This window comes from Ixodes scapularis, unplaced genomic scaffold, assembly GCF_016920785.2.
Source record: "Ixodes scapularis isolate PalLabHiFi unplaced genomic scaffold, ASM1692078v2 PGA_scaffold2__306_contigs__length_199485367, whole genome shotgun sequence".
Lineage (NCBI taxonomy): Eukaryota > Metazoa > Arthropoda > Arachnida > Ixodida > Ixodidae > Ixodes > Ixodes scapularis.
Window position 1 is genome coordinate 162,851,400 of NW_024609857.1, and position 12,479 is coordinate 162,863,878.

The 12,479-nt window shown below is 47.1% G+C and overlaps 1 protein-coding gene across 4 annotated transcripts in view; it reads left to right on the forward strand.

The window, feature by feature from the left end:
* The first annotated feature begins 9,583 nt into the window (after window positions 1–9,583).
* The window catches only part of LOC121836831, a 66,194-nt gene continuing 63,298 nt past the window's right edge, over window positions 9,584–12,479 (forward strand). For all 4 annotated transcript variants that reach the window (XR_006078020.1, XR_006078021.1, XM_042292093.1 and 1 more), the window contains exon 1: window positions 9,584–10,318. Coding sequence is in view for 2 of the 4 variants with exons in the window: in XM_042292093.1 (XP_042148027.1) it covers window positions 10,257–10,318 (62 nt within the window). In the remaining 2 variants the exon portion in view is untranslated. The remainder of the gene's footprint in view (window positions 10,319–12,479) is intronic.

The window sequence follows — 12,479 nt, forward strand, 5'->3', positions numbered from 1 at the left end:
GAACTCATGAAATGTGCTTGGGAGCAGCCACGGGAGCAGCTAAAACAGCTGTTTTGGAGCAGGTTGGGAGCAGCTAAAACTACACTCTGGAGCAGGCTAGGAGCAGCTCAGATCAGTTTTCATTGCACTCCAGCTTGTGTTTTAGACAAGCACGGGAGCAATTTCAGTTGTGCTTAGCAGCCCAGATAAACATGAGTGGTTAGGGACCTAGGCAGATGGGATAACAGTGTAACAGATGCGAAAACTTGGAACTTTGTGAGCCTTGATATTTTCTGAGTGGCTTTCAGCTGCTCAAAATGCAAACCAGCACCGCTTATCGCACAGTCCGCATGTTCTCGACAGAGTGATTTTATGTGCGAACCACGTGACGTGCGTAAGCAACGAACGTGCAGTTGCGCGGAAGAACAGGGAAACAAATTTCGAGTTTCTCATATTGCGCAACTCAATATCGCAACAAAATTCGAGTTTATCCTATTGTGCAACTCAATATCGAAGCAGCAGACTACGATTAACGGAGTTATCGAAGCGATAAGCAGGAGCAAGGTTAACGTATGCCGAGCAGATCTACCGCTCGCGTGAGAGCTGCTGGCCGGCAAGGTTTCGGATCGGACTGCGTTTCAGATCTATCAAATCACGATTTATCTTGCAGGAATGCGGTTCCAACTTCTAACGATGAAGTGCTCAAAGGAATCTTTTGCTCATTTGTTTTCAACTGACCGACGTCCGGATCCCGGGCTTCGGAGCCTCAGGCAATCTGACGCTTAACGACTCGACCTTACCTCGACCGACTTGTTTAACCGCTTATGGTTGAAGAATAACATTCCAGAGGCAGATGGTGTAGCGCTTGGAATCCGAACCCCGAGTTTTTTTCGCACACTTTCTACTCGGGATACACAGGGAGAATAAAGAGAAAAAAAGGATTGCAAGGCCGACCAAGCTAAACGCGATCATTGTTGCCAATCGAGTCGATAGAAACCGAAACCAAGACAAAATACAACTTTTTTGGCGCACGTTTTCCAATTTGGTGCATAATGGCGCGAGGTATTGACTGTGGCGCAGTTTCCGAAACATGGCGCAGGATGGCGCAGACAAATGCGTCTGGCGCAAAATGGCGCAAATGGCGCAGCCGTTCCACCCCTGTACTTCTTCTGCACCTCAAGAAATTCTTGCTGAATCACCACTGGGGGGACGTTATGTTTATTAAATCTAGTAAAATACCAATCACAAAAGACGGGCAACGTACTCCACGGAGCTTCATTTTCACCCTTCTGCAAAAGGTCGGCCTCGTCAAGGGTGAGGTCAAGAGATGTACAAATGCCCTCAAGGCGAAGACTTAAAGGCGGTACAACCCTGGGCTTATGTTCGAAAAGATGAGCAAACCGAGAATGTTGCAAGGCACCATAAGTTGGGTGATTTGGATAGGACAAAATTCTGGAAGCATAATTCACAGCAAGATAACGTCGTCTGTGCCTAAGTGACATCTGATTAGATTCAGCGTACAAGCTAGGAATGGGCGATGTGCGGAAGGCACCTGTAGCGAGCCTTAAACCGAGATGATGCACAGGATCCAACATTTTTCAGTGCAGAAGGCCTCGCTGATTCGTAAACTATAGCACCACAGTCCAGACGTGACCGGATAAGGGAGTTGTACTGGCGTAGCAGACATATTCTGTCGGATCCCCATGACTTGTGCGCTAAGACTAAGAATATCAGCTGATTTAAGGCACTTCTTCTTCAGGTCCTTCAGGTGAGAAACGAAGTTTAACTTTTTATCAAACGTTATGCCCAAAAATTTATGCTCTGTTTTTACACTAATAGGAACCCTGTTTAGCGTCAGTTCTGGATCTAGAAACAGACCCCGACGCAGAGAAAATGGCACGCAGATAGTCTTCTCAGCTGAAAACTTAAACCCATTTTCGTCAGCCCACTTACTAATTCTGTTGATGGTAAGCTGCAGTTGCCGCTCACAGCTAGACAAATTACAAGAAGAGGCCGAGATGTGAATATCATCTACGTAGAGGGAGTATGAAACGGAAGGTGGAATTACCTTTGACAACGAGTTTATCTTTACGGCAAACAAGGAGACACTCAGTACACCTCCTTGCGGAACACCATTTTCCTGGACATACTGGTCCGATTGTGTGGTGCCAAGTCGGACTTGAAAGGAGCGACCTGTGACAAAACTGCTTATACACCGCAACATGCGACCACTGACACCAGAGGCATACAAATCATAAAGGATACCATACCGCCATGTCGTATCATATGCTTTCTCCAGGTCGAAGAAAACAGAGACACAATGTTGCCTATTTACGAAAGCTTCACGTATGGTTGTTTCCAGACGGACTATGTGGTCCAAAGTAGACCGCCCTTCTCGAAAGCCACACTGGTTATTAGCAAAGAAGTGGTTATGCTCCAAAATATATATTAACCGCCTATTAATGAGGCGTTCGAAGATTTTGCCGAGGCAACTCGTTAACGAGATTGGACGGTAACTACGTGGTTCCGAAGGGTCCTTCCCAGCTTTCAGCAAAGGAATTACATGCGCCTGTTTCCAGATTTGAGGAAAGTAAGCTGCTTCCCACAGATAGTTGAAAAAACCTAGTAGTGTGTTCAGCGATTCACGAGACAACTGACGGAGCATTTCATAGTGGATTCCATCAGGGCCTGGAGCCGACTTCTTCTTGGAGCCCAGAGCCAGCTCTAGTTCTTGCATTGTGAAAGGAGTGTTGTATGGCTCAGAGCTACAACCGGACATGGGTATAGACGCTTTCAGCGAGTCAGTTACTCGAGCTGCCACCAGTCGGCGCGCCCTTCGCGCGCCTTCCGGGCCGCCATAGCCGACCTTCAGTTTCTCGCCGTTGCTCCGCGTTGTGTGCTGCACAGGCGACTACCGGAGCTTTGTTTTCGTGTTCTTTTACGTTCCGCATTGAAATAGTGTGTTTGCTTTAGGTCTCTTCGATATTTAGGACTTTCATTTAATCATTTGATCTTTATATTTCGACATTGCTCTTGCATTTTCTTATTTATGGAATGGAATCGGAGAGCGAATGGGTCGACTTCAATAACAATGTAAGTTCATCCCACTCTGACGTTTTTGTCGCTAATAAAGGGCAGTCAACACTATTGCGACATATGTAAATTGCAACTGACGCAGTAGGCTATCACAGTCGTGCTTCTCGCTGCATGCACGCGCTCGTTTCCGTTAAGCCGACTCGCATGTAAGCAATTTAGCGTGCGACGAGACGAGCGACGGAGATTTCTCACTGTCGCCCGTCGCAACGCTCGGTTTTGGGATTTCTAGAAGACGTCGCTCACCGGATATGTCGCTTGCTCCGTCGCTTACACGCGGTTGGCCTCGTCGCGCGACTGACTGAGCGAGAGCGAAGCCCGTCGCTGTCGCTTATCTGGTCGCTCGCCAAATCGCTTACACGCGGTTTATACTCAACTAATTTCCATGCACATAGCATTGAACCATTGGCGCCTCAATATTAAGTATAAACCACAGGCAAGCGATTCGGCGAGCAACGAGACAAGCGACGGTGACCCGCTTCGTTGTCGTTCGGGCAGTCGCGCGACGAGGCAAACCGCATGGAAGCGACGGGAGCAAGCGACCAAGGCGGTGAGCGACGTTTTCTAGAAATCCCAAAAAACCGAGCTATGCAACAGGCGACAGTGAGAAATCTTCGTCGCTCGTCTCGTCGCACGCTAAATCGCTTACATGCGAGTCTCTTTCACTTTGAGGGTTATAATTTCTTTTTCTTCTTTCCATTTTTTGCAAGATCGGGAATAAGCAGGGTGAGGTTCTTTGCAGTTGATGCAGGAAGGTGAATTTGAGCAATTCTCTGTAGGGTGATCATTTTTGCCACACTTGGCGCACGTTGTCTTTCCACGGCAGCTCAGGGCACTATGGCCATACCTCTGACAGTGAAAGCAATGCTGAGGGTTTGGCACATACGGCCATACTTTACAGTTTAGATACCCCGCTTTGACCGATTCTGGGAGTGCTCTCAGCTCAAAAGTCAGAATGACATGCTTTGTCTTAATCTCCTGACCGTCCCGGCGAAAAGAAATTCGCTTTGCAGCTATGACTCCTTGGTCACGAAGGCCATCGACAATTTCCTCTTCAGGGGATTCTAGAAGGTCATCTTCTGATATTACGCCTTTAATAGTGTTCAAAGTACGATGGGGTGATACAGTAGCCCTGTAGTCAGAAACCAAGTTGAGTGCCAGCAGGTCTGAGCATTGTTGAGAGGTCACAACTTCAACGAGAAGATCTCCAGATGGCATTTTTTTGCTTTAAAATTCTTTCCGATCACAGATACAAGAGTCTTCAAAATCAGGAAAGGGGATAGCTTGGATAAGGTTTTTTCCATTTCAGAATGCATAACAAGAAATCGAGGAAACTTCTCCACGGGTGTAAATGCTTTCATAACGTGTACTTCGGTCCGGACCCTCTTCAGGGCCCGATCAGGTTTTTGGTTTTGTTCGGAACCCATAAGAAATGGGGAGGCGTTCGGCGTCTGTAGCGCACCACCCACCACGGAGCCCAACATGGGGATAGGTAATGCGCCATAGCAATAAAGGTTTTGCTGACGACATTACGCTATCAGTGCTACCAAGACACTATAACCTAGTGTGGGTCCAGACAAGGGGTCTATCGCCACCCAAGGTTAGCCCTTGCCGCCAAAGATGGTGAATATGAAAAAAGAGCAGAGAAAAGAGAAAGATAAGAGGGGATAGTAGAAGATGTGGCGACTGACTGGTCGGGCCAAGCCAGGACACCCGTCTACAGGAAGCAGGGGCCAAAGTGGTGCGTTGACTCGCCCGGGGGGCCCCGAAGGGTCCAAACCTACCCCGGGCTCAGCTCAACCACCAGGATGCCCTTTTTTCCCTGGACACGGGCTCGCCATGCACAGGCAGACGTGGGTGGGTTTTAGCCACTTTTTACTCAGGGTCTGTGGTGTCGCCAAAGTGGCTGGGGTCCGTGGTGACGCTACTCACCAAGCACCTAGCACCTAATGTGCAGGCACCCCCTGCGGGGCTCGGGGTACGTGGAGACGCCACTCTCCAAACCACGACCTCCTCTATAATGGGGCAACCAACGCACCTGCGTCAGCCCCAGCGCGCCACTTTTTGTTTTGCTTGTTTATTATTTTCTAGTTCTCGTAAGTCCCGCCGCGCCTCGTGGCGCTGCGCTTCATCCTCAATCGTGGAGACAGCGCACTAGGAAATTAAGAGGAAAGTTTTTGGGCTATAGCGAAGATACGGAAGAGCAAGTCTCAGTTAAGAAGAAAGTTAAGGCCACAGAAAGAGATCGGTGGCTAGAGGGAATGCAGACAAAGACGGCTCTGGAAAGCTATAGATTAAACAAAAGAGTTATTGCCAAAGAAAGCATTTATGACAATTCTAGGGGAAGCTCATTGCTGTTTGAGGCAACAACGGGTGTTCTGCGAACCAGAACATACAGAGTGAAGTACCAGGAAATTGATACAGTGTGCACTGCTTGTGGAGAGGAGGACGAGACGGCTGAGCACTTGATACTCTACTGTAAAGGGCTTCACCGCCTACCGAAGACAACATAGATTTAATAAAGTCATTGGGTTTTAGAGACAGCGAAGGGAGAGTGGATCTCAAGACTGTAGAGATTACCAAGCAAAGATTAAGTGAATGGTGGCAGAAATCGAGAGAAAACTAGGTATTTTCTTATTCACTGATGGCAAGGGGGTTTCATAGCCTCACTTTCTTTGCACTGCGGAGTGAATATAGGTTTCACATTTAAATATTCTAAGCTTAAATGGTAAAACAAAATGGCTAGGTGGCGTAAGCTACCGCCCGATCCAAAGGGCTCAGCCGTATTCATCCATCCATCGGGCGGACTGAGGAGCGCGGGGAGGACGGTAAACACATGGTTTTGGTGCGCACAGCTGCGCAGCATCCCTCGATCGCATGGTTTATTGCGATCGAGGTAGGACCGAGCGCGGTCCTACCAGCTGTGATGAAGAACCGACTCTTTGAGTGCCACCAGAACACTGCTGCAGCACACAAGCTGACCCTAGTGACACTAGTCATTTAATAGTTCATGAGGCCCTTCTTGTCTAACTATGCAAATGGGAAGACTGAAGCGCATGCCCAAAGCCAGTGTCAAGGGAGGTCCATAAAGTTTAATATGAGGTGGAGCATTTAGTGCAAGTTTGTTTTTCGTTGTGCAATATTTTTTTTTAAATAAACAAAGCAAGTTGCTCCACAGTAATGGAAAGCAGGAAAGTGGTACCTGCAAGCAGCTGCATCTGAAACCTTGCATTGTTTCTTGATCTCGGCTCCTCGATTCTTACAATGTCCGTAGATGACAGCAGGCACGAAGAATGCATGCAACTGTTTTCATGCAGAAGATACCATAATATTATTTCAAACTAATTGGTTATTGATAATCTTTAAAACTATTTAGTCATTTTCAATCAAGTCTCAATTTGCTTCATTCGAGCCATACCAGTTTGATTATGCCAAGAGTTCGACATACATTTTAGCTCGTCCGAAGAATTGCATTTTCTGTGCGTTCCCCGTGAACCAAAGCGGATTGATGGTAATATATTCCAACTGCCCGAGGTGCTGTAATGTGACCGAAATTAAACGTTGTATGTACTATACCGCGATCGCAATCTAGAACAATTGCGAATGAGCTACGATCGAGCTCGTTATGTCCGTGGGAAATGTGGCAATAACCGCTGTTTAAGTTACAAGGTATATTTGCCAAGAAGGAAAATTTAGGGAATCACTTTCCAACTGCCCGTCGCATCACACGAGCTCGCCCGCGTATCTCATTACTTCAGTTCTGATTCTACAGTAATTTTAGAGCGGCATGATCTTGTAACTTCACGCTTGCATGAACCACGCCAGCTGCAAATCGCTCACTCAACTAACGCTTCATCTGCTGAGTAGTCCGACGGTTAAAAAGTTGTAATTACCATTGATCATTACTTCGTTTTTGCGCAAGCGAAGGCAATGCTTGACGCGCGAGCCTAGAGCTCAGTACCTTCTGTACAGTGCATTCCTCTCTTGCAATGCACGCTCGTGCATTTCTTCGGGTTAACTTCACGCGTGTATAACTTCATCTATGATCTTAGCTCGCATATAAGATAAAATAAAGTATAATAACGTCGAAACTTTTAGGTTCTGATCGGTTAAAAAAAGGGTAAGATAAATCCACACGTACACGAACCCATCAACGGCACCACCCGCACGCCGTATCTGAGGGTAAACCGTGGCGGCACCGGGCGGATTTACCTGTCCCTAACCGTGGTCACGTGATATTTTTCGCACGGCCCAACTGTGACGTACTCGTGATTTTTTGGTACGCGCGCTGCCGTAGAGAGGGGAGAGCTGCGTTGGTCGCCCATTATAGAGGAGGTCGTGCTCCAAACACCTGTTTTCACAGGTGCCCCCTGCGGGGAGTAGTGAGGTTGATAGCGATGGGGCTTTCGTGAAGAGCACTGAGGACTCAGCGTTGCCGATTTGCTCATCGATTTTCTCCAAATGTTCTTTTAACGTGTTTTCTTTTATATACAGATATATGGTTCTGGGGGAACTTTGTTGTACCAAAAACGTACAAACACCGTGTTAAAATTATGCTCACATAATGAGCAGGTACTCCGAGATGTGGTGCTTTCTATTGTGAAACGTTTGTTACAACTGATTTCGTTTTTGTTGCAGTGTTTTCAGATTAGAAGGACACAGTAGTGCAAAATGCATGGAAAATATTAAAATAAAATGTAAAGAAAAACTAATAAAAGGGGAAATTCTTATGCGTTTCACTTATATGCTTTTGTTTTATTGGTATGCTTTGGGAATTGAATCCTCCATGATATCCCCCTTTTCCTTGCACGCTGTCAAAATCCCTAGGTGTAGGGAAAGTTCCCTTCAGTTCGCATTCCAGTCGTCGAGACACACCGAAAAGGTCCATTGCTTTTCGATTTGAGTAGCGCTCTGCATTGAAATGCTGTCATCAATGCCACACTAATCAGTGCTGTGGAATGTGGTCATATGAGCATAGCAAGTATGCTGCTTAGTACTAAGCTGTAAAGAGTACAGTACCAGCGAGAACTCGGATTTCACGATCGACCGTGGCGCGCGTCGGAAACAGCGAATTTGTAACAAATAAAGGAAGGAGGCAGGAGAGAACGCGAGGCGACACAGGTTCAGAGGGTTGGCCAGCTGCTAGAAGCTTTTGGAAACAAGAGGAAAAATAAGTGGCAGGATAGGAGCACCACACGGCGCTTTGAAAATACATTGCGGCACGAGTCACGAATGCCGATACTGGACGTCAGCGTGCGGTAAATATATCGAAGCATCAAAGGGAATGCTAGGCTTAACGCACTCGCTTTATGTGATTAAAAGATCAGCGTATAACCGAAGTGGGGCGTAGGTGCCCAGAACATTTATACTGCTGAGAACGCCAGCACGCGCAACTACGCACGCGCGCGCTTCCTCACATGACAGTTTCATCGACAGATGAAAATACAGTCGCACATTGTTTTATTCACTTGCGCTATGTATAATTCCTTAAAAAAAAGAATAAAAAGAAAAACTCTCCATACAGCGCTGTGTATTGTAATAAAATCCGCGAGTTTGAATGTTCCCCGTGTATGAGCCGCTAGTTACGCTTCAAAACGCGCGGTCCCAAAGTCTCAAAGACGTCTTCATTTATGTAAATATTTAATTAACTTTAGACGAGTAGGAAGTTAAGCGGTATCTAACTGGTTGTGGCAGGCTTGCTGAACAAAAAACGAGTGGCGTTTTGAATCGATATAAATATGGAGTCAAGCGCTCTTAAAACAAAAACTCGTACCACTCGATCATGATGTCCAGTGTTGCTATGCACATTGCATGGCATTACCGATTAAACATACCACGCTATGACTTCACTCGGGGATACGCTGTGATGAGCACGCTGCTTGCGTTTCCGGGTCGAAACCGTGCAGACAACGCGAGCGCCCAGTTTTTGTGGTGAAACTCCTAGTCGCAAATGCAACGCTTTTGTCTTGTTGGGTAGGAACAATACGACAATTCACGCTCCGTCGGTTATTTTACAAAGAAATGGCTTCCTTCAAGTAAAGTTGAACAACGTATACGCGTGCAAAGGTAAGTTCTGGCCATTTCGGCCTCTTCGAAATCACGGCGATCACGGGCAGCGCAGGAAGCGCTGTGAACTACTGCAAAGGTATGTTCGCCCCTTCACCAAATATTTATAAATACCGCTGAACAGAAAGTAAGTGCAGAGACGAGCAGTGTAAATTGAACGTAACGACAAAGAACCCCAAGACGAAAGAAGGAGCATTAACACAAAGTCTCAAACACGGCTGAAAATTTATTCGACAAAAAGACATGTTCGACAGTATGTAAATATATGTCAGTAACAGAAGTAAACTTGCCTGCCTGATGCTTTTATCCGGTTCTTCCGCTCTTTGGAGTTTTGTTGAAAACTGAAAGATCAGCAGTGAAAATAGATACAAAATTGTTTGTGCAATTTCTTTCCTTTTCTCTTTTTTATGTTGTACGTTTTTGTTTTTCAAACGGTTTGAACAAAGAAAAACACACTCTGAAAAAGTTTTCTGGCTACGCCATTGACGACAAACTTCCATTATTCCACTTGCGTACGTCGTCTGCTGCAGGCGCCTCGAGACGTGTCAATATCCAATAACCGGAAGTTTAAATTCAAGTCCCAATTTTTGAACGGTCGTTTTATCGATGCGAAATCCAATGCCATGTAGTCGTCCATAGAAACGCCCCCAGCAACGCTTTGTAGTAGTGACAAGAAAGTTATGGGGTAATTTTTTTTTTTTTTTACAATTTCTCTAATTTAAGGTGATGACGTGCCATGTGACCTGGCAACACTAGTCGGGCTAGCCGGCTAGCCGTTGCAGCTAGCCCAGCGCCAGCTGGCACAATCCAATGCAATTTCATTTGAATGGCTGGAACCTCTGGAACGGCTTCGTGTGTTGTTGGTCGTAGTTGTAGAGCACCAGGTGCCTCGTTGCTTCTACGGTCGCTGCGCTCCTTTGTTTCGTCGTGTACGCGGTCGTCATGCTCCGTGGTGTTGTAATCGACGATAGCCAGATGAAGTTCTTGAATCGTACGAGACTTCCACTCCGCAGTGACATTGATGTCTGTACTTTCAGTTTTGGTGGCGCGACCGCTCTCAGGCTTGCAGATTTGTGTCGTGAGCTGAGGCTGGCGTCTCTGTGACTTTGCTGTCGTTTATGTTGGCGGGAATGACCTTTCCAACGGGTGAAGCCCTCTGGACGTCTGCAGGGACATCAAGGTGCGTTAGTTTCGCTTAATGCCAGTGTTTGATGTTAAAATTGCATAGTAGTACCACTCCATAAGTAGTACCAGTCCTCGGCGCCCCGTGCACGCCCCATTTGGCGAACGGGGCTGGTGTGCTTCACACCGCTTCGTAGGAAGGTGAAAACCCGTACGCAGATGCGCCTGCCAGCTTGGCACGCAAAATATATTTAAAACGCGTGCGCGCACCAGAACGGCAAGTCTGTCGTAAGTCAGATGTAAACAATTTTTTTATTGATTTATTTAATTTTGGTAACTTTGTATCAGATTGGGGCAAAATATGAGTTTTTCCTTGCACCCATGAGAGCATTCTTCTTTACTTCATGGTTTATAAGTTTATATATTGCAGTTCACCCTTTTGAAGCTGGGCAAGATTTCCTTCGTCTATTCAATCATAGTGTGCTCACTGTGCGTGCACTGGTGGTTGCACCGGGGGAACCCACAACGCTATCTGGATGAGTCACCTGCGATTTTCTTAAAAACTGCTTTTTGGCTGCAGGTATACAGTAGGCAGCTATAGCAGGAACAGAATTTCATCTGCATGAACTATGCTTAAAGGGGTACACAAACGAAGATCAAAATGTACACAAACGAAGATCAAAATATATGAAAACCTTTTCCAAATGGGTGAAATATTACCTATGATAGTTGTAAATAACAATGGCGTGTTCGTATTTTGAACGGGTGGCTATATTTTTCATTTCAAACATTCATTCTAGCGAGCGCTTCGAAATCGGCTATCAAGGCTTGCGATGCGCCATGGGAAAGCTGTCGCAATCGTCACGTTGCGCTCCTCAGCACAGCCAAAGGCTGGCGTGATTTTGAGTGCTGCCATGCGGTGGCTTTTACGTGTTACAATCTCGCGTTTCAGAGCGGCGGAAGATTGCACAGGTTAACAACGACCATCGTGACATTTCGGCTCCTGTAGTCCGTGGTGCGTTCCGCCATGATCTATGAACTCGATAGCGACGAGGATATTGACCACCGAAGGGACTCGAAAGATGCCAGCGAGGACGAGTAGCCACTCGCATATGGTGACAGATAGGCGATTGTGGCTAGAACCCTACAAACCATCCAACAGACCGACCGTCCGCCCAATGAAGTCTGAAGGTAATTGGGGTTGCCAAGAAATGTCTTGCATTTAATTATGATTGGCCAACTTGGAGGTATGCGCACAGCATGCTCACTTACCAGTTTGCTTCGCGTTTTGTGTGGTTCAATTGATCTCTTCTGCTTTTCTTTTCTGCGAAAAAATGAAAGCCGCTTACAACTCCCTGTAACGCCGAATTAGAGCGCAGCTCTTGAGGAGGAGGAGGGAAGGGCACTGGGGGGGGGGTTAAACTAACCAGGGGGGGGGTCACGTTACCTTGGGGGTCACGTGACCCCCAATGCCGATGATGTCATCACTGACGTCACTGATGACGTCATCAGTGACGATGACGATGCGGGTACCGATGACGTCATTAGTGACGTCACTGATGACTTCACCAGTGATGATGACGATGACGATGCGAATGTCGGTGACGTCATCAGTGACGTCGCTGATGACGTCATCAGTGATGATGACGATGACGATGCGGATGCCGGTGACGACATCAGTGACGTCACTGATGACGTCATCAGTGATGATGACGATGACAATGCGGATGTCGGTGACGTCATCAGTGATGATGACGATGACGATGTGGATGCCGGTGACGTCATCAGTGATGATGACGATGACGATGTGGATGCCGGTGACGTCATCAGTGATGATGACGATGACGATGTGGATGCCGGTGACGTCATCAGTGATGATGACGATGACGATGCGGATGCCGGTGACGTCATCAGTGATGATGACGATGACGATGTGGATGCCGGTGACGTCATCAGTGATGATGACGATGACGATGTGGATGCCGGTGACGTCATCAGTGATGATGACGATGCGGATGCTGGTGACGTCATCAGTGATGACGATGACGATGTGGATGCCGGTGACGTCATCAGTGATGATGACGATGACGATGTGGATGCCGGTGACGTCATCAGTGATGATGACGATGACGATGTGGATGCCGGTGACGTCATCAGTGACGATGACGTCATCGGGGGGTCACGCGACATCGGCGGGGGTCACGTGACCTCGAGGAGGG